Here is a 22268-nt window from a genome sequence, read left to right as displayed (position 1 = left end):
CGAGAAACGTGTTTGATTATATAATCGTTGTGGTTCGGTTTATATATTTCTTGCCCCCCCCCAGTGGCATAACGGAATGTCTGCGGAGTTACAACGCTAGAAACCGGGATTCGATACCCGTGGGAGCAGAGAACAGACAGCCCATTGTGCAGTTTTGTGCTTAACTTCAAACAAACCAACGGGAATCCAACTACCAACCTGCCTATCCCAAAATAGTGAGTAATCAACACGGTTTTATTACACCATGTGGATAAATTTGTTTGAATCGAATATCTCCCCTTTGATACTTATAGAAATGACAAATATCGAGAAGCGCTCACAAATGACAAGGCACGATGATATCCAACGGAAAAAAAAAATCACCTCGGTTACTTAGTGAAGCTTAGCGCTCTAATGTGTTGGATGCACCCATTACATCGACACCAAAGTTGTTGTTTTTTTGCCAACAATGGGTTGTATTCAGTCTCCTTTGCTTAAAAACAAACACAGTACAATTTTTGTTATTGAAATAACACATGGGATGACACAAGACTGTTGTAAATGGCCCACTAGACAAACATATTGCATATACGCTCTGATCAAAGGGATTGGGTTGACTACACATTTTATAATTATTCATCACTATTTTTAGAAAAATTACTGTTAACTTGTTTGAGCGAGCATCTGCTAGTGTTACCTAATACACTAGGCACTTCCATGAGACCTTACATGACAAGTGTTGATTGGTGAGTGTTCCACCAAGAAAAATTAGTAAGCCTTTAACTTGGATCAGGATAGAGAGAGAGAACAAAATATGTTCAAGGACGACGTTGAAGGGAGTGTCCAGTTTAGACGTGGGCGTTAGAGTGTGTCAACTCGTTCTACGACACACCACACCAAACACAGGTCGAGGCCACGTGCTTCATTGAACAGTAAAACATTTAATGCCAAAGGTTAAAGTGTTCCTTAAGTTATATCATTGATTGTTTCTGAAGCGCGTGTAATGGAACCATGTTTCCTGTCATTTCACCTCTTTAGTTTAATAATGTTGTTTCTCTACAAAGTTATATATCTACTCCCTCTAGCGGAGAAATCGAAAATCCTAGTTCAGAAACGTATAAGGCAATGCCAGCTGAAAAGGGGCAATTTTATTATTCCTTTGCACCTTTCTATGGCTTTATTGTTCACACTTTCGTGATCAGATCTTCCTAGTGATGCATATAAGCATGCAAGTTACTGGAACTTAGAATTGAGACTTGAGGGTGTGAATTTTGTAACTGAATTGCAATTTACGTAAAGGTTATATATTTCTAAAAAGTACACATGCAAACACTCAAATACTTCCACAGTTACGCTTATTACTTATTCTGCTGAGATATTAACCATGTTTCGCTTTCTGTATACACATATATGCGTATATGTGTGTGGCATATAGATGGGTAATACACGCATAAACACATTCGTAAGTACTCACTAGCTTTTCAAGTAAAGAAACCATAGTATGTCAAACGATTCCTTCATCCTCAGACACTAGCCACACAGGTTCTCTTTCCCAAGGTTTTGCTGCCATGGGAACAGGCATGCTTGGCCAGTGATTGAGTCACATTTACTTGAAGATATGTAAGGTCGCGGTCACAAACGGGTCACACGATACAACGGCTTGCAAAATACAAGTATATTGAAGCTGTCCTGTTTAAAGCGGGTGGCAGACACTTTTTCTTCTTTAGCGTGATTAACTAACTTAAAGCAGTCTGTTGGTAACAGAAAACATGTACAAATACATTTGTTTCTTTGTTTTAGAAGTTTCGTGCAAAGCTAGTTTTAAACTGATATACTAGACTAGAGGAAGGTAGTTACAGCACCCGCCGCCAACTTTGGGGATATTTTTATCTGACCGAACAGTGGGATTTGACGGTCCCAAAATGCAGAGTGCGTTTTAGCCGCAACAAGACATGAACCATGAACTCTCGGATTCACAGTCCGGACACGCTAACAACAGGGCACGCAAAGCCCCTTTAAAGGTGGATCAAGCATTACACCCAATGTTGAAATAAGGCCTGTCGTGTTGTATACCTTTACGAGCTTCTTAGACAAATAACTTGTATCAGCCCTTATGTAAAATATCGTGACGCCACAAACGCCTTGAGTAGTGTAACCGGAAGAAGATATGGGAGGATATAGTGCGTAGAGTGGAATATTGTTTTCATCATGTTGATACGTAGGAAATTGAGATTGTGCCACGCTTTAATAAATACCCCCCAACTGAAGAAAATCGATACGTGAATATAACGCAAGGCTCTCGTAAAGAGAACTAGCAGTTATTTCTTCGCATCTGAACTATCAACATTAACACTAAAATATGTTTAATACTATTCTTGGCGAATATAATTCATAAGTCGCTCACGTTTTGTTTCGCAGACAATTGCACTGACATTAATAACGATATGTGAAACTATGTAGAAAGCACTCACAACAGGAAGTGAAATAATCCAATCAGGAAATGACGTTGGTATTATGTACGACAGTTTTCACCACGTTCCTCGGTAATTCATATAAGCAACTGGTGCCCTCGCCAACTAGTAACGCTGCTCAATTGATTTTTTTCTTCTTCTCCAGGGAACTGAATACTAAACTAGAAAACAAATAAAGTTTCGTAAAATATTGACACGCATTTCAACACTGAAACACAAATACAAAATGGGAATGGGCGATGAAATAATCAGCAAAACAGTTTTTATAATATATTCGTAGACAAACGCCATAACAACTACGGAAATACGTGCACGTTTTCCGAGCTGAGATAAGCCCGCGCATAGACGTAGCAGTCGTAAATGTACAAATATTGAAAGTAGAGTACATGAGTGTGTGTTTTATTGTTGTTTGTTTTTCTGGCGTTTTTGAAGAACGTAGGATGTTTCGATCGATATGTTGTAGGTTAATTCTTCATCGCTTGAAAATTGTATATGGATTAATAAACGAGATAAAAGGCTACAGCGTAGACAAGATCTGAAAACATGAATTACAAAATCTACATGGGGAGAAAGCTTGTGGCCAGATGATATTCACACAGTCACGGAAAAATGGTCGTGTGGCCAAATACTTTCTTTTATGTAAATATTTAATCATTTTCGTTCGTACTAGAAACTGGAAAAACCCATCACATTTATGTACGAAGTGCAAGTAGGAGACTCTCGTGAAAACATGCTTTAGAATTAGTTGTGTTAAACTGTACAAAAGCATTTGAGCTTTCTTATCACTCACTCCTATCAAGCAAAAGATTAAAAGTTAAGACGCAAATTATACAGGGTTAAAGCAGAAAAACGCGACGGTTATGCGTTGCCCTCTCAATCTGTTTTGCTTGTCTAATATATGCCAAGGGTTTGTGTTATTTTTAGGACAGGAAGCACAGTGTAATGGCATGTGTGCTTATGCATACTTTAGACATAGTGAATCATCATCAAGGGTTGTTTAGCAGCTGAGGCATGAGACAGTGACTCGTATTATATTCAAGCCCGATAAGTTTACGTTTGGAAGTTTTGCACTTTTGCCACGAATAAGAGAGATTTCACATTTAGAGAACTCGATAACTTGAGCGCTTTGGCATGTGATTTTTTTTATCTGAAATGTGGTGTGTTTTTTTTGTATGTGATATGTTTGTACTTAAATAGGCTGTAAAAGGGAGGAGGCGGAATAAGAAGCTTTATTTTGAAAAAGGACGGCATGTTATTTGAAGAAAAGAAAATCGAGACTAAGTACGTTAATGCTACTAAATGCATTGTACCGATCATAAAAAACAACAACTAAAAATGTCATCTTGATACCTTCATAATTATAATTTATTAATGTAACAAAAGTTCAGCGTACAGAATATGCATATATGCTACAAGAAAACCACTGCATCTCATAACAACCCAATAGGGGCTATCTTGCAATGCAGTGAAAACGAGACAATTAAGGCACTTATTGGATTCCAGGAAGATATGCTAGGCTTCCAAATTACGTATTTTTCTTTTTTTTCCTCGAGCGGACTGTATTCTCTCACAGATAACAATTCCTACAGGAAAACGATACTTTGCTGTTGGGATCACACAAATATAGTATCTCTCTCTTGCATGGCCTAGTTCTCTCCATTTAACCCCTGGTTGGTCAACAGTGGTAAGTTTGAGGACTTACACGTTAAAATCCAGGATTCGATTCCACCCAAGAGGAAGAGCGTAGTTTTACGCCAAAACACAAACAACCTCCCATTTAATGTACAGATAACTTAAAACGACAATTATAATGTTTTCCAAACCACTAATCTAAACTGTTTCAATATGAAAAACTACGTTAAAATATTACATTATAGTTATATATGGCTCAAGCTCTAAGGGCAAAGATCATCGATGAACAACTGTTTGAAGTAATGTAAAGAAAAAAAAGAATATTTACTGGTTATCGATTAAACTGTAATACTCCACGGAATATGATTGTAAACATGCTTTTCTTTTTATTGTTAAGTTTAAAAATCTTTGTTCAGCCATAACTCTTCATGTTTTATTTTCTGATCCTATATTTTAGTAATATATTGAACCTAAAATTAGAGGTGTGACGTAAACACATGCCTAACTTTATAAGCACAACTCCATTCTTTCAACACGGTGACAAATTTTGCGCAGCGCATGCCAGCAACTTTTTATTTAATTTTTGTAATCAAAATAAATAAATAAATTGATACACTCTAAGAAAAAGAAAAACACGTAAGTTTTAAAAACAAATAAAAGTTCAAAACTCCTGCTATAATGTAAAGATGTGGATTTATAAACTAAACAGAAAGTAGATTAAATATTAGGTGAAAACAAATGTAAAACAATAAATAGTGTTTGAAAACAAGCACTCACATTAAGTGAATGTTATTTTTACTACAAAGATTTTATTAACATTTTATTTAGAAAACTATCTTCGAAACATATACAAGTATGACTTCTTAAAGTATGTATTTCTATTTAAATAGTTCATAATTCTGTTGTGGGTTTAAAATAACTTTTTCTGACGAAGGGTATGAAGTCACTCTTTTTTTGGGGTGTAGCTTTATATCAGTACTTCATACCCATACATATTTGAAATCACACTTTTTATACATTATTTCTTCTTTGATTATGTGCGTGGACGATGTCTCTTCGTTACTCTCCTCAAAGGGAACGAATATTGAATAAAGGTATGTTACATTTCAGTTTAGTAAAATATTTGTAAATATCTGTAAGTTCATGCATCATTTTTTGTTTCAAATATTAGGTTCAGTACTGTTTTTTTATACCGTCCGTAATATACCCCATGAAAAGGTAGTCATAAAGTCGCCGTTCTTGGTAAATGGACTGTCTTCAACTCCTTATAAAAGCAGGATAAAGATCAATGTTACAAGTGTTAGGCTCTTTGTCTAACAAATTTTCCTCTTGGAGAGTTGATATAAAAATCACTCAATCCCAAAGTTCAATTTATGATAACTAAACACCTTTGTGAAAGACATTTGCTTGAATTAAAGAATTAAATCCCTTTTGATTACTAATCTCAAAAGCATTCTTATAATACTAACACGTTCTTTAACAGATTATGATGGTTCATTATGATGTGTTTTAAACATATTTCAGTCTCCTTTTAATCTAAACTTATCTTTACTTTGTTACAAAAGGCATGTGTATATCCTTCATTACGGTGTATAATAAACCATATAATACTAACACGTTCTTCAACAGATTATGATGTGTTTTAAACATATTTCAGTCTCCTTTTAATCTAAACTTATCTTTACTTTGTTACAAAAGGCATGTGTATATCGTTCATTACGGTGTATATTAAACCCTATTTATCTGTCGTTTTAATATTACATTTAAACTGCCACATATAATACGGTGAAACTATACTGAGAGAGTTAACATGTATACCATAAACCTGAAATACATATTTAATGTAAAAGGGGAAAAGAAGCCATTTCGAAAGACGAACTGACACCTTGACATTGATATATATGTAAGTGTTATTTGAAGTATATTTATTCATACACAAGCAAGCACCTAACTCTTCTACAACTCTTCTGTAGTACTAGATTAATCTTTGAATATGCAATTTACTTAGAAATTTTAGGACTAAAGTGGGAGTTAATCGCAAATTATGTATAAGCTTTTAGTCTTTATACATAATTGATTTCCTTTGAAAGAGCTTACATCATTAATAGACATTCTATATGCATAATCTTCTAACTAACGCTGGTTGTGCTCTATTTATTAGGTTTTTATATATCTAATACATATTTTGTTTAGCCTCACTTTGTTTTTTTCCCTCGATAATGGGCAACTTAACAAATGTTACTCGTTTTTTACATAACTTATAACTAAAAATCGAATTCGCAGCTTAAAGCAATCGTTATGTAGATGTTTAAAGCTGAAACGTGGGCTAAACAAAGGTACATAGCTAATCTCCCTATTCAAAGGCGGAGGAATCAACCTCCAAATGGGAGTAGCTTCCCTTATTCAGAGTTCTCTAACGAACCAGCTAGACATAAAAAACACCCTCTGACCACTTGAACCTGCGTCAAGATGACGCCATTATTGGGCTACAGTACAGCTGCTGTCTGGACATGGCGTAAAAAAGTGCACGTGACATGACCGTGCAGTTTTTCTCCCCGCTTGTGACGTAATTACACGGACAACGGTTTTGAACAAGAATGAAGCTTCAAGGACTTTTCTGCTGGACAATAAGAGGTAATAAGATCGCAGGAAAAAAGAACACAAGAGGATAAAATGAGCGTCACTATTTCTTTCTAGTTTTCTTTAAATGAAGCAGCAGCTGTAAGTAGTGAACATAGATTTTAATCAAGCTATGCTTCTGTTAGGATTAGTATTTTATATTTCTTTATTAGTTGTTGATATGAAAAACAAAATGGCTGAATTGAGCAAGCCTAACAAATGTCTTAATTAATGCCAAATGTACACATTAGTGTTCTCGTTCTTGTTTTTTAACATTAGAAAGGCTGTACACCTGTATCATCGATTTTCAAAGAATAAAACAGTATAACTGAGCACATACACGCCACACTTACATTTTAATAGCTGTGTGCCAATGTACGAGAAAGTACTGACTAAAGCAGGTGGAATTTACAGACAAATATATTCAAGTAGTTTAACGTTAAAAAATATTGTGCTTGTAAAACATCTTATATATATGTCAAAAGTGGAAAGGATTCTGAGCAAAACTTTCGGGCCCATGAGAGTGAAGTTTTCCCTGGAGAAAAGCAAGAATGACTCACAATAAATATTAACATAGGTAGCATCTAAATTTAATGTTACCACTTTTCCTCTTCTGATGATAACTTTTAAATTATTCTTATCGTATTATTGTTTTTTAGACTTTATTTTGAAACTGTTTTGAAGACTCACCCTGCTTTCTATTTCTTATTTTTGTTAATCCTCCCTTCTCAAATAATCCCTTTAACTTCCGATTCCATTCCAAAAATTAACATTTTCAAATACTTGCCATCTGCCTTTGGTTGGTTTGGTTTTGGGGTTTATTTGCGAAGTCTGTCATGCGCGAAAACTTTGCATGATAACTTCTTCACAACCAAACATTTCTCAAAAACTCAAGACATACACTTTATATAGGTTTTAAGTTCATTTGTTTTATATCTTTGCTTACGTTATTTTACTTGAATTCATGTCTGAAAACTTTCTGTAAGTTGTCTGTTTCATCTCACACTATAAACCTCTTTATAATCTGTCTATTCCATAGAGCAATGAAAGTATTTCAAGAAGAATAACGCTAACTTATTTAAGTGAGACAACCAAGAACCAAGAGACAATATATTGTGAAATCGGAAAATCGTCTTTTACATATACATAATAATTTTCGTGTATTAGTATTATTTTTTTACTGACATTGAATCTTTTTTTTTCAAGAAGAGAGAAACCACCAATGATGTCATAACGTAAATGATAAAATGGACACTATCACCGGATTTTTGTTATCTTAAAAACCTGTGTATTTCACCGTGTTTATTCTTACTAGTGCATACTGATAGTACATACATCTGAAGTACACTTCAGTGCCAGATTACACAGAAAATATTAGTTGATTATCTGAAGCACGCTTTATTCGTGTATTACAAAGTTCATATTTGTAGAACATTTGACAAAAGCTTCATTCTTATGAGATACCAGAATTTTTATAATATAGTTTTTATAGTCTTAATATATATACATATATATATATATAATCATTATTTTCTTTTCTTTGCTGTTTATTACTTCAGTAAAAGTAGCAGAAGGACCTTGCACATCGCGTAAGGTAAAACGTAATAGAAACTGGACCATTAAAAGTATAATAAAATTTAATGAAGGTGTCATATTAATTAAAAAGCTGCTGAGAGGTACCGAAATAATAAGAAGTAACTTTTTTTGAATTCTCTATAATTTCCCAGTTTATCTGGAATTGTGAGGTTCATTGAACCTTTTATCCATCACATCTGTCTATCGTTATAATTTAATCGTCTTTGCCTTTCTTTTCCAAATCTTCACTTGACTTCCACTGTTTCGATTAGCTATGATTCCTCCTTTTTTTAAATATCTGCAACTATGTTTTTAATCTCCACGATATTGGAGCGGTTTAAAACACGAAAACTTTACTGATACACAATTATCAGCTTTGGGTTTAAAGTATTATATGGGTCTTATATTGTAAGTGAGTTTATCTAATCACTGTAATAAACTTCATACGATGCTTTTTTTAGGAATACATACCAATTTCTTGTTCTTTACATGTTCTAAACACATCCTCATTATCAGAACACACGAGTATAAAATGAAAAATAATAGTAACAGAAAAAAAAATATACGCTGTGAAAAGTTTAATGTATATACATTATTTTCACTCATTGTTGCTGCTGGACCCATTGTAATTCTATCAAGCTTGAATTCGCACAATGGTAACCTAACGTTTTTTTTAAGAGGGGAGGGAGCGCGTCTTTTATCAATGCCCCTGGTCATGGATGCCCCAGGAAGAGGGGCCATGTCAAGAGAAAAAAAAGTTAAAAACCTTTGTGGACACTCCCAAGATATATACGGTCAACGATTTTTTTTTCACGAGTCCTTGAAAGCTGCGCGCTTTCACGCTTTACATCCACCTGGTGCGTTTGTGTCCAGTATGAACGTATATCACATTGTATAGGAAACTGGCATTATGCAACAAGAAGATTTAACTTGTTAGGGCAGACGTCCATCCAACTTATCGTACATGCACATGCACTGCTCAATGAGACTGGCTGGAGGCCTCAAACCTTCACCGAGCATATGCCAATTTGACCCCTTATTGCGTGAGGCCCTAAAAAAAAGTATAAAAAAACCGGATAAGCAGCTGGAATTGTAGAAAAGTCACACATACTTTATAACAAAACTTGGCCCCTTACAGTACACAAGTGGACTAGCAAAATGGAAGAAGAAATTCAAACCAGAGCAGCAGAATGTTGTTCACACACATACGCACAAATAATAATAATTACTTTCCCAAGAAGATGAGTGATTCCAAATGTGTGCAACACTCAGGTGAATTAGTTCAACAACAACAACAAACAGTTTATTAAAGTTGAAATTATTGTGATCATATAACACTAGAATAATATAAAAACGAATATTTCTATGATACCGTGGAAGAATCCTTATTATATTTATTTCGTTCCTCTTCTTTGTTGTTGGTGTGTGTTTTTTACGGTTTTTTTAGCTACATAATGAGTTATCTGCTCTCTGGCCACCGCGGCAAATCGTACCCCGGATCTTAACATTATATGTCAGAAACTTACCGCTGACCCACCGGGCGACCCTTCATAATTGCCCACTTAATTAATTACTGTATGAATATTCAACAAATATCGTATATTTAACAGGCTGGATTACTCTATTGTTTATAGTCGTTTTTAAGTATTTAAAAAGTTGAAACAAACACACAATACCATACCCACGAGACGGTTATAGCTTCAACGTAGATAATACTTTTTGTTATACAGACATTTACATAAAGTTACATAAGAACGACATAGCCCATATGCAACTTTAGTTCTGTGGACCTTCCTTCTTCCTCAAGCCCTCGTTTCTTTGCATCAAAATTTTATCCCTCAAAACAGCTTTTTTTACCAAATGTGGTTACTTTAAACATAACAGTTCCAAATTTTAAAACAATATCTGAGAAAGCAATTAATAACTAATTTCAGTGAGTTTAGAGAGAAATAGGTGAGACTCTCACTGTATATAAAATTTAAATAATAATAAAAACATTGTGGACCCATTGACTAGGTGGGGCACACATTATATAAAATTTAAATAATAATAAAAACACTGTGGACCCATTGACTAGGTGGGGCACATATGCATAGGGAACTGGCTACTCTACTTTTTCGTTAATACGGCTCAAACAATTGACATAATTGTTAATTTACTTGGTTTAGAACTGAAATGATTGATGTCACGATTAGCCGAGTGCAACTATCACATGAATTATTACACAATTAAGTAGTGAGTCTGTTACAGTGGTTGATTGATTACTGAATTTGCTAGTTGGCTTGCCGTTACTTCAATTTTACGAATACTGAGTTTGTGTTTCGTCTATGTAGTAGATATACGAATTATCATCATAGATATACAAAAATTACCAAGTGATTGCTTAGAGTTATTTGTGAAGTCAGTTCGTAAAACCGTGGAATGTAGACTTTGTAGTCGGAGAAATAAAACGCGTTCGTTAAGTAGACTGGATCTTGTATTCTTATTTTTAACGAATAATTTGTTTGTTTATAATTAAGCACAAAGCTACACTATGGGCTATCTGTGCTCTGCCCACCACGGGTATCGAAACCCGGATTCTAGCGTTGTAAGTCCGCAGACATACCGCTGTGCCACTGGGGGCTTAACGAATAATCCGAAAAAACTTACTCAACAACAGAAATTATTACAATAATTGTCAAAAGTGGAGTTATTTTAATAAAAATAAAATAAAATCAAGACCAAACTTCGAGATGACAACACGTGCTTGAAGCCAGATTGAATATTTGCTAGAAATGATGCACATAAGGATTATAACAACAGAATCAAAGAAATATAAAAGTCATCAATGAAGTATAAAAGGGTTATAAAAACAAAATCAAAGAAGTACAAAATGATACCAGTGAAATGCTGAAGGACTATAATACCAAAATCGAAGAAGCCATAAAGAATGTACAGAAAGACATCAAACTAGAATTAAACATCAAGAAACTGAATTGGTAAGTGCAAGGATCAAAACAACCTCATCTCTCTCAGCATATTCTCATGACTTCCACCATTAGTTATGAAATGTGAAACAGCAAAACCCATCTAGTCTAACTTATTATCATTACTTTTGCAATCTACAATTGTTGGATCTTCCTGGACTACTCTAAATATATCACCATTTTATCAAGTTACAGAGTTTAGCAGCCCACCTCAACAACATCGTCCAAATAAGAAACCAAAAGATTTTGATGAGAAACTACAACTTTTCGACCCAATTTGGTAATGGAAGCCGAGAAATTGCCCACAGAGAAGAAACAATAGGACAAATTAATGGGAACATCAAATGGTCATAAAGTTTCAGCAAGATGAAAGTTAGAAATCACCCTCACAGTGGGAAGCGTCTCTACAACATGAGGTGTAGCCAATTTATACTGAAGAAGGTTGCAGATAAGAGGATGGACTTCATATGCTGGAATGAATGTTAGGTTAGACTAGCTTCAAACAGTTTCACACTATATAACAAAGAAATTCATATACACTCTGGGACATTTACACCACCACAGGTTGGACTTCCAGGGATGACAAGGATAGAAGTATAGGATAGTGAAGAAAGCCAATTTAAATAGCAACAAACCAGAATCTCGAAAGACAGGTGGTCCAAACCCAAGATCATCCACTGTAACCGTCTTTGGGAGTATGTCAACGGGAGAATGACCAAATGTTTAGCTTCAGAGCAGACATCACCAAAAATAAGCCAAGCTACTTAAGAGCTCGAGATTCTTGTCGAAATCACTTCTAGATACCACTAGAGCTGGACCCTCTAGAGGATTTCTTCGATAGTCTACATGAAGAGAACTCCCCCAGTGACAAGACAGCAAGTGTTAATAAAGGACAATAGGTTATTTTTTAGCGCAGAAGTATAGAATGGGCTATTTGTGATCTGTCCACTGCAAGGAATTTTAGATTTGTAATTTCATAAACTTACCGCTAACCCATTAAGCGACAAGGACAAATGGTTATCCCATCTGCTTACCATAAGCCACAGAAAAGAAAAACCATAAAAAAATTGGTGACTGAACAGTTTAGAGACAGTAAATAAGTAGATAAACTTCGTTTTGTTGATCAAATGTCTTATTTTACTTTGTTTCACACATTTAATGAATCACGTGATGATTGTAATGTCTATCTTATGAATATTGATGTTGTCGATTATTAAGTGTTAATTACAGTTTAATCTACAGTTGTCTTCTTTTGTAATAGGATTTTTTCACAACTAGGGAGAAGGCAGTGTTGTATGCTATGTGTTATTATTTTTGTTTTATTGCCTAGAGGGAGTTTGAGTCATGTGACCTGTGGTAGCTCAACGACCGAAAGTTTTTGAACGTTTAGGAAACTACTGAGCGATATAAAAACACGAGTTATGCTAAAGTAGGTTGTTGAGATTGTTGACAGATTATAGTCTGTTACAGTAGTTGATTGATTATTGAGTTCGTTAGTCATTTGTCTGTTATTTCAGTAACATGAACACGGATATTGTTTTTCGACGCAACAGTAAAGATACGAAATAATGTAGATACGAGAAAATTACCAAGCGATTACTTAGCGTTGTTTCTGAAGTTAGGCTTATCGTCAGTAAGCATGTAGGTGTTTTTATTGTCGTTTTTCTTAGTGCTAAGCTATACTAGTTTATTTACTAGCTTAGTTTATTTATGGCTATATTTACTCTGTCCACCTCAGGGAATCGAATCTCGAATTTCAACATTGTAAGACCATAAACTTACCGCTGACCCACCGGGGGACCCCTGTAAGCGTAGAACCTTAAGTCGGATAAATGATACGATTTGGTTATTAAGAGGGTTGGACTTTGCATTCTTGTTTTTTTAACGAAAAGTACTCAATCAATAATAGAACCTGTTACAAGATTATATTAGTATAGTCAGTATTCAAAAGTCAGTGCACTACCAACTGTTCTGAGTTTTTAAATGACATCTTTCAGTAATTCTTTAAATGTTACAGAACTTTATGGAAAAAAATAATAATTTTGTCAAAATCTTTCTACGTTATCTCAACCAGACTCTTTAACTCTGTGCTGTATTCTATAGCATTAAGACATTACACATCTTGTACTCTTTGTGGCCTGTAAGTTGTTTCTTAAAAAATATTTTTGTTTCTCTATAACTTATCAAAATATTTTGAAATAACATAAGATTTCGCCATTTATGCTGATAAATTTATTAATAATACCATTAATTCAAGTTTTCTAATTATTGTAACACCACTAACAACTGTTTCTGATTGCGAATTTTGAAACAAAACTAACTTAAGCTTCTTTGTCTTCTTCACTTATATTTCATCTTTCATTTAGATTTTCCCCTATTCTCTAACAACAAAACCTTAGTTTAAAAGTACACAACGGTTTCTGTTGATAGTGAAATATCAAATGTAGCCCAATTTTATACAAAAAAATATCATTCTTAGAAGAATTAGATGTAATCCACAATATACTGGTTTCTTTATCCAGTTTTTAGATGTGTATGAATTGAAAATATTTTGAACATAAAATTTATTTATAATTTTTGAAAAGTTTATTTTTCCTCCTTGTCTCTGATCTACCTGTATTTGATATAGTACCAAAACAACAATAACAACAAAAACACAAGGTGAAGAAAAAATCAAAAATAAGTCAAAGACACGCTTACTCCTCGCCAATTATGTCCAATAGTTACTCGAAGCTTAAACTCCACGTGTAATCAACAGTAACATAACGGGTAATTTTGCCTATTTTTCTATATGTTTATTATTCTTGTTTTACTAAAGGATACGTCATTTTATATCATAAATGTATATAAGGTGCAGTCACGCCACAGACAATCACATAAAACATTAAACGCAAATAAACAGATGTAATAGCATATATTTTCGACACTCATAAAATACAGAGTAATTCAATAATATGGTACCGGCCACAAATATTTAATAATACTTTAAGATCGTTACTTTATGATTCATAGAACACCTTTATATTCCAGTTCTATAATTTCTTTGAATAGATGACTAATGATTTTTTTTTTATGTTCAGTGACTAATACCGTGGGTTTCCGGTGAATCGTCTTGTTATCCTGGCTTACAAGTGAAGACTGATAAAATAACGTAACACACAAATACTGTATACTACAATATGTATATGCATATACATACGTATGGTTTGTTTGTTACGGATTTCGCGCAAAGCTATCTGCGCTAGCCGTCCCTAATTTAGCAGTGTAAGACTAGAGGGAAGGCAGCTAGTCATCACCACCCACCGGCAACTCTTGGACTACTCTTTTACCAACGAATAATGGGATTTACCGTCACTTATAACGCCCCCACGGCTGAAAGGGCGAGCATGTTTGGTGGAATGGGGATTCGAACCCGCGACCCACAGATTGCGAGTCGAGCGCCCTAACCACCTGGCCATGCCGGGCCACATACGTATGGAAACACAGACAAAAGCATTGTTAACAAAGAATTTCTTGAAGTCATAATTACTTTACCCAAATTATACTTCTACATATTATATACAGTTGTACACCTCTGTACTTTGACTGTAATATGAGAAAAGAATATTTAAATATGCATATAAAGATATATGTTTGTGTATAAGTAGAATAAACAAATATTTACTCTCACAAATCTGTTTTTAGTTCACTACAAAAATACGATCTTTTTCTAGAAATTGTATGTTGTGTTTTTGTATATATTACGTACTTATTTATTTGACTTAATTACAGTTTATAAATCTGTCTGTGTGTGAACTTACCATAATATTTTTGAAAAGTACTTATTTCGTACTTATGGCTATATCAGGCTATATGCCGCCGTCTCTAATTTTGAACTACTGACCAGAGTAAAGGCAGCCAGTGATCAGCACCCCACAACCCACCATTCACTCTCGCTATTATAACGTACCACTCACAACACAAATTGCGCGGAATATGTCGTGTTACTGCACGGAATCGAAGACGGCTGGCCAGCTCCAAATGTGATAGTAGATATAACTAAAAGTAACTTATCATGCTATGGATATGTCAAGGTTATGTGATTTTTCAGGCAACGAGTTATATTTATTAGAAACATTTTTTCCCCATGAAATATGCCTGAGTTTATAAACGCCATACATATTGTTATACATGACTTGTCTGAACTGTCTTCTATCCACATGACAAAATCTATGGCACTATATTTAGATATAGGTAAAAACATTAACACTGTTGAAGTTAGTACAGCCGGTGTTCAAACGTTAATAAAAAAATTTATTTTAATTGTGTAATAGCGTTTAACGAGACACATACAATGTCAAATTGAGTTCTTATGCTTATCACATACTTAAGTTATACTGCCCTTTGGTGTACTAGATTCAATGGCTTTTTCTATCTGCTGTTTCTATCCGAAATGTGTCTTTTTCTCACAGATGTATACCATCCTATAGGTACCGAAGAAAAACTTGTTTAAAGTAATTATTCAATACTTTTAACAGCCTTCGGTACTTTTCCAGAAGTTCAATGAATCACAACACGTTATTCTTTTTTACTTATTTTATTATTATAGTAGGGTTACACAGTTTGTAACATCAAGATGTAGTAATGATGTTAACTGATGGTGATTTTGTTTCGAGCACAGGAAAATCACAAATAGATTTTATTATCTATTTAAAAGTCAAATAGAAAACAAATACTTTTACTTGAAACGATATACTGTAACGAAAAACACATATGAATATATATCATCTCCGTTAAACTTGTATTCTAATTGCGTATATTGTTAGAAACATCGATTTTTTTCTTCATCAGGAACTAAAACTTGTACAAAAATAAACGCAATACCTCCGATGTAGTTCTGTATACAGAAATGTATCTATGTTTAGCATTGCTATAGGCTCTTACAGCCCATGACGAAAGCAACTGGTTTCTGTTTACGACCAACCATTACATAAACGTTTCTTTCTTTTTTTTTACTTGTTGGGCTTGCGTAGTTGCACAAGGTCTTCTTGCAGTCTGTGTACAACCAGTCGAAAGTCGTGCTAGTGGACATGTTTAAAAGCCGTGGAATATGTAGGACTACGGGTGCGCTTTTTGATAGTTTGATCATTAATATATATATTTATTTATTTACTGCCTAATGCTCTGCTTCCCTCAACGTTAGCACGTTAGTAACTCCACTGCCCTCAGCATTCCGATACAGCTTTAATATAGGGCAGTGTTAAGCCTATTCATTTTTACAAAGCCTGATTAAACTGCAGCGAGTTCACACGCACCGCGGGATAGCGTAGTCTTCATCACAGAGCTTAAAAACTATTTGGACATTTACTGATTGTTTCAATGGTAACAAATTCTCTCAGAACACAAGACTTTCATCATAAGAACACTAGCGAGCTCGTTTCGCTTGTCGGAAAAATGATACAAGTACAGTGAGGACGTCAAACCCACTAAAAACACGGTATATAGCGTTTGTCACAAATAACTGATATTGGTCACGGTCCTTGACCAGAAAAAGACATAGTCTATAGAGTTCCCGAAGCTCTCTCTCGTCTAGAAAAAAAAGTGTAGTCAACCTATAGTTTATATTTTAATTATGAACATAATATGTCTACTTACCAGTGATTAGTTTTCTTGGTTGAGGTCGTTCCTGCTTTCTTCGTGACATTTCATCTGGTTTAAGAAAGACAACGATGGCGTGGTTAGTTCTACAAGTACTTCAAACGAATAAATGTAGTTTCTACTACTGCACAGAGAATAATCTAATCTCTTGCACCTGCATTAATTTATGGGTCGCCAAGCCAACTTACTGTTGACCTTATCTGCATATTGGATATGCTGGTCAGAATTATAAGTGCTGCGCACGCATATGTAGCTTCATTCAGACTACTCGCCACTCAAAGTCGACGTGCACGCGGCCCACCGAAGAAAGCGACTGAGCTAGCGAGGGCAGGGGTGTGAGGTACGTGTAGTGGTCACTGGTGAGTTTCTCCGTATCCTGCGCTCTTGGCTGGAGTGTGCGCTGCTCGTGATTATGACATAACCCACCTTATGTAGCCTCCGTAGGGGTGACTAATGTACGGCAAGCTCAAAGAGAAAGGGAGAGCAAGTCTCTTACTACAATTTTATGGAAGTGAAAGTTAACCAACGTATGAAATTTTCTCCCATTCGTGACTATATCGACATGTGCAGTTCTAGTGATTGAACTAAAGGTGAACGTCACATATTACACACACATACACTAATGAAACGTCCTAAAATTTAAATACATAAATTTACATAAACTGCTCCAGTCCGCACATTCGAATGAGCGTAAATATACTCTTATGTGGACAGTATATAACATAGATACGCAACGTGTAAAATCTATGTTGAACAACTAACTATATTGTCACCAGAATGCGGCCAGTAACACATTAATTTTAGATTGAAGACAACAGTTTCTGGTTATGGTGACAAGCTTTTAAATGATATTTCGAAAAATGCATTTATTACACGAGACTGCCTTCACAACGCCCTGCATACATCCGACCACTGTTTTTATATATATAATTGCATAGAAACGACAAAGGTGCTATTCCGCATTCGATATTGCGTCATATAACATTAAAATAGGTAGGCTCGCTCGGCAACTGCGATAAAAGGTATACTCCTCAACTTTCGCGCGCAAATAACAAAATATATATGGATATCACTATCTAGTTGATAATATATCACGGCTCTCAGAAAGTTCAACACTCTGAAGCCATTCTTTCGTCATAAATTATAGTACGCTTTTACGACGACTAGATTGCAGTCCGCTCGTCCGAGGTCTCTTGCTATCGCGCCTGCCCGTAGCGTCATGCCCGCAGAGGAGTGGTCACGAGTGCCACGTGGACCAAAGGTCAACCCACTGAAAGCTGATTGGCATATCCGCGCGCTGGCTAGGAACTAGAGTGTAGCAATGTAGATAGATAGAAAATCACAGACCAGAGATGATGTACAAAGGTGCTGTAAACAATTTTTTTATATAATAACCCTAATTCAACAAAGAACTCGTATTTGCACTCGAATACGAGGTCACATTTGTTAACAGTAAGAAAAATTGATACTAAGTTGGATTATTTTATTCTCAGAAATTTTCCAAACTGTATAAAACAAAATAAAAATGGCAACATATATGAAATTTTTTATGAACACTACATATGAGTCGTTTCTTATTTAGAAATATTATTTGTGTGCTTTATCAAATGTACTACAGGTTACACGTAAATATCTCCTCTTCGTATCTCGTACACGTGAACTTGTAGTACGGTTGTAACCAAAGTGATTGTTAATACATGGAAATTTCAAATATTTATTTTATTATACTAAATGTTTTAGTAAAAACACAAAATATATATTCATTCACTACTTACACCATAACTAGGTTATAGACTATGACGTATATCATCACTCAACATCTTTATTAACCAATGAGGTGTATGTGTGTGAGAGATGTGACGTAAAACAAGGACAAATGAAGTACAGGCGAAATCGTGATTTCAGTTCAATAATTGGTGGAACTGTAGAACAAGTTCCTTCCGTAAGTAGATTTGTTTTTTAAATAAACTAAGTACTACAATACATTTAAAATTAAAAGTCATTTAACAGAACATAACAGAAATACGTTTTAAATTACGTAAATCTTAGTGTATTATCCTCTAACGTTCTTCATTAATATATATATATATATAAGGGTATGATATTCGTGTCGTTTAGTTACTCTGCCCTGATTAGCTAGTTAGAAGTCCGTGGGTCGACTAGGATAACCAACAAGGCCGATTATAATTTCAAGCAATTTTCCTATTTTACCTTGCAATCAAATGTGCAATTCTCTATTTTTTTCTCAAACCATAGTTACGTTTTCATCTCGTGAAAGTTATCCTCCTTACTTCAATTTCCCAAATGTAGCCTCTAGCTTTCTGGGGATCCCTAGCCTATTTGTAAACATTATGAGAAAGTCCTGGAACGTGAGATTGGCAGGATCGATCAAAACGAATCGTGACGAATACTAACAATTGAAAAACACCTTTTGGTCAATATTAAAATAGTAATCTCAAGTCACATTCTTTTTCGTGCTTATTTGTTTTAATAGAATGGTTATGTACATTACATGAGCGATATAATCAAAAACTGTTTTTTCAAGTAAAAGGCTTTGTTTAATGTTACACATATATCCACATAAATATTTACAATTGTATATTACTTTTAAATTCATACCTACAATTGATATATATATATATACATGTTCTTGGAGTGGACAGTCAAACCTGATAAGGATCGTTTAGAATACCTAGAAGTCCAGTTACAATTTTCGTGAAGGACCAATAAGAAATTTTGTACCCTGATACATATATATATTTTAATTTATTTCTCCTGACGTGACAAAATGATTGAACGTACGAAGTTTTTTCATAAGTTATTTGAAGTATCAACATTTAACTACCAGAATTTATCTCCAATTATTTTATATACAAATAGTAAAATGTTTAGTCACTCGGCTGAATTAATTGATAACATTTCTCGTCTTTACGAAATAGAGTCCCCTCCCCCCCCAATTAACCTATCTCTGACCAATGTACGATACACACGAAAAAACAACAGAACTTTCAATTTATTTATGATCTAGATTTAAATTAAATATTTTTTACACTGATAACATACAGAGTTGCAAATAATTAACCTGTTTTATTTAGTATTAAAACATTTCATTAGTTACTTGGCGCCCTCCAGTGTCTTAGCGGTAAGTCTGAAAGTTTATGACACTCGTTTCGATACTCGTGGTGGGCAGATCACGGTTAGCCCATTGTGTAGGTTTATGTTTAACTACAACCAAATCAGTAGGTTGGCTAATATGAATCTTACCTTCGTGATATGATTGTCTCGTGGACTTTTAACTGTATTTATCAAACAATAACACAATTACTTTTTTAATTACTATTGAATTTTGTATTGTAACGTTCAGCAATAATCTTACAAGTTTTTATATCAAAGGTGAAATATTTCCTCGTAATGTTGAAATATTTATTCTGCTGGCTTGACAACACAGTAGGGATTTCATGTATTTGATTACATTTGTCTAAGCAAGGTTAAACAAAACAAATAATGCATGAAAGAACAACAGTTCTAATGTGTTGTTATATATATATACTTATCACTCATAAGCCTACGTTAATACTTGAAATATGAAATTCCGAAAAATGTTTCAAGGAGTACTAATAAAAAAAGGCTCCTGTTAAGTAGCTTGTTATTAAATCCTAAAAGGACACTGAATGCTGAAATATGATTTAAAAATTATTCTACCTTATCGTTTGGGGATTTTTTACACTTTTTGTTTATGTTCCTTGTGCAATTATCATACTTAAATTTTGATTGAATTTGCTTGTTTGTTTTTACAGCTATAGCCGATTGCTGTCATGAAATTAACCATCTCAAATGCGTAATTTACAACTTCAACATAAAGTTTTATATATATTTTTTACGAATACACCTAAACTTCATTATTCATCAAACGATTCTACACTATAAACAATATTTTATTCACATAACGATATCGTAATTTTTTCAATGCAACAATCGCGTCTTCTCTTGAAAAATCAACAAAACTGCCTCATTAACAGCAAGTAGAATGTTAAGTTGTTCAAATATGACTCAAGACGTATATCACATATTGTTACAATATTTTCATGTATCAGCAGCTTCGAGGTTTTCCACTCTCAGTCACTTGAGTTATCTCTAACAGTGTATCTTTCATTCATCAATTGCATTGTTTTTCCAAGTCATCAGTTACATCATTTCGTTTTTAAATACCCAAAATAATAGCTTTAATACTTTAATTTGTACTTTTCTTACACCTATTACATCGATTTTCAAAGATAAATATTGTAAAAACTATTTTGAAATGAGTTCGAAACTAAAACATTTTAAACAAGAGAAATGGTATCATATCTGTATTGCAAAAGAACACGTGAAATAATGGAACTAATGAAGAGTGAGTAAGATATTGATAAAATAACATACTATGAAATTAAAAAGTGGAAACAGAATAATTATCAAAATTAATCATTTTTTATCTTAAAATACATTTATTGATTATATAAATTTTCAGAAAGATAATCGTTTACACAAGTACTAAAATTAAATATGCAATATGAAAGTGATTCCATATTTCACCCTGATAATTAAACCATAGATAACTCACCGGAAGACAAAATCGACACTTTCGGCATTCTACATAAATATAAATATGTGGCGCCATCTACCCAGAACTTTTCTAATCCAATTGATCACGAACTTTATGTACCCTGTTGCATTTTTTGTGCTTGTTATCATGAATCACTAATAATTATTTTAATATGCTCTGCCTCACATATGTATATTATAAATACACTGCTGCTTAAACACTCGCTGGACATATCTTCGTCTATTTTGATTAACTGCCTCAGCAGTATAAAAATAATAACAAAAAACGTAATGTCATGTTACCGCTTAAAGGTAAATTTGTTCGTTTCATTCAACTTTATGTCGTATAATTATTTCTGAAGACTGACTTTATAAAAAACACACACACACAGTAACTTGGAGCCATAAATAGTCTGAAATTTGCTAAAAATACTAAGTTAGTAACATTATATATGTATGTTTACATAATCTGAGGCCAGAATAATCAAATCAACAAAGTGAAATATAACGATAACAATGGCTTAAAGAATTATAAAATTTTAGTTCATATACTCGTGTTGCTTCAGACTATAGAAATATATCTATAAAATCTTAAACTTGATTAATATTTCAAAGATGATTCGTTCACATTAAAGAGGCCCAGCATGGCCAAGGGTGGTTAGGGCGCTCAACTCGCAAGCTGAGGGTCGCGGGTTCGAATTCCCGTCCCACCAAACATGCTCGCCCTTTCAGCCGTGGGAGCGTTATAAAGTTACAGTTTATCCCACTATTCGTTGGTAAAAGAGTAGCCCAAAGAGTTGGCGGTGGA

The 22268-nt window shown here is 34.2% G+C and overlaps 1 protein-coding gene and 1 long non-coding RNA gene across 2 annotated transcripts in view; one reads left to right on the top strand and one right to left on the bottom strand.

Annotated features, from left to right (window-relative positions):
• Window positions 1–17417, bottom strand: part of LOC106469862 (B-cell lymphoma/leukemia 11B-like) — a 92061-nt gene extending 74644 nt beyond the window's left edge. Inside the window, exon 1 of the mRNA XM_013930377.2 lies at window positions 16877–17417. Coding sequence (XP_013785831.1) covers window positions 16877–16925 — 49 coding nt within the window. The 5' untranslated portion in view covers window positions 16926–17417. The remainder of the gene's footprint in view (window positions 1–16876) is intronic.
• Window positions 17418–18119: 702 nt separating this feature from the next.
• Window positions 18120–22268, top strand: part of LOC111088619 — a 10996-nt gene continuing 6847 nt past the window's right edge. The window contains exons 1-2 of the long non-coding RNA XR_002613086.1: window positions 18120–18244; window positions 18666–18821. This is a non-coding gene — a long non-coding RNA (uncharacterized LOC111088619). The remainder of the gene's footprint in view (window positions 18245–18665; window positions 18822–22268) is intronic.

Source organism: Limulus polyphemus, unplaced genomic scaffold (genome assembly GCF_000517525.1).
Source record: "Limulus polyphemus unplaced genomic scaffold, Limulus_polyphemus-2.1.2 Scaffold99, whole genome shotgun sequence".
Classification (NCBI taxonomy): Eukaryota; Metazoa; Arthropoda; class Merostomata; order Xiphosura; family Limulidae; genus Limulus; species Limulus polyphemus.
This window is presented reverse-complemented; position numbering and strand designations above follow the sequence as displayed.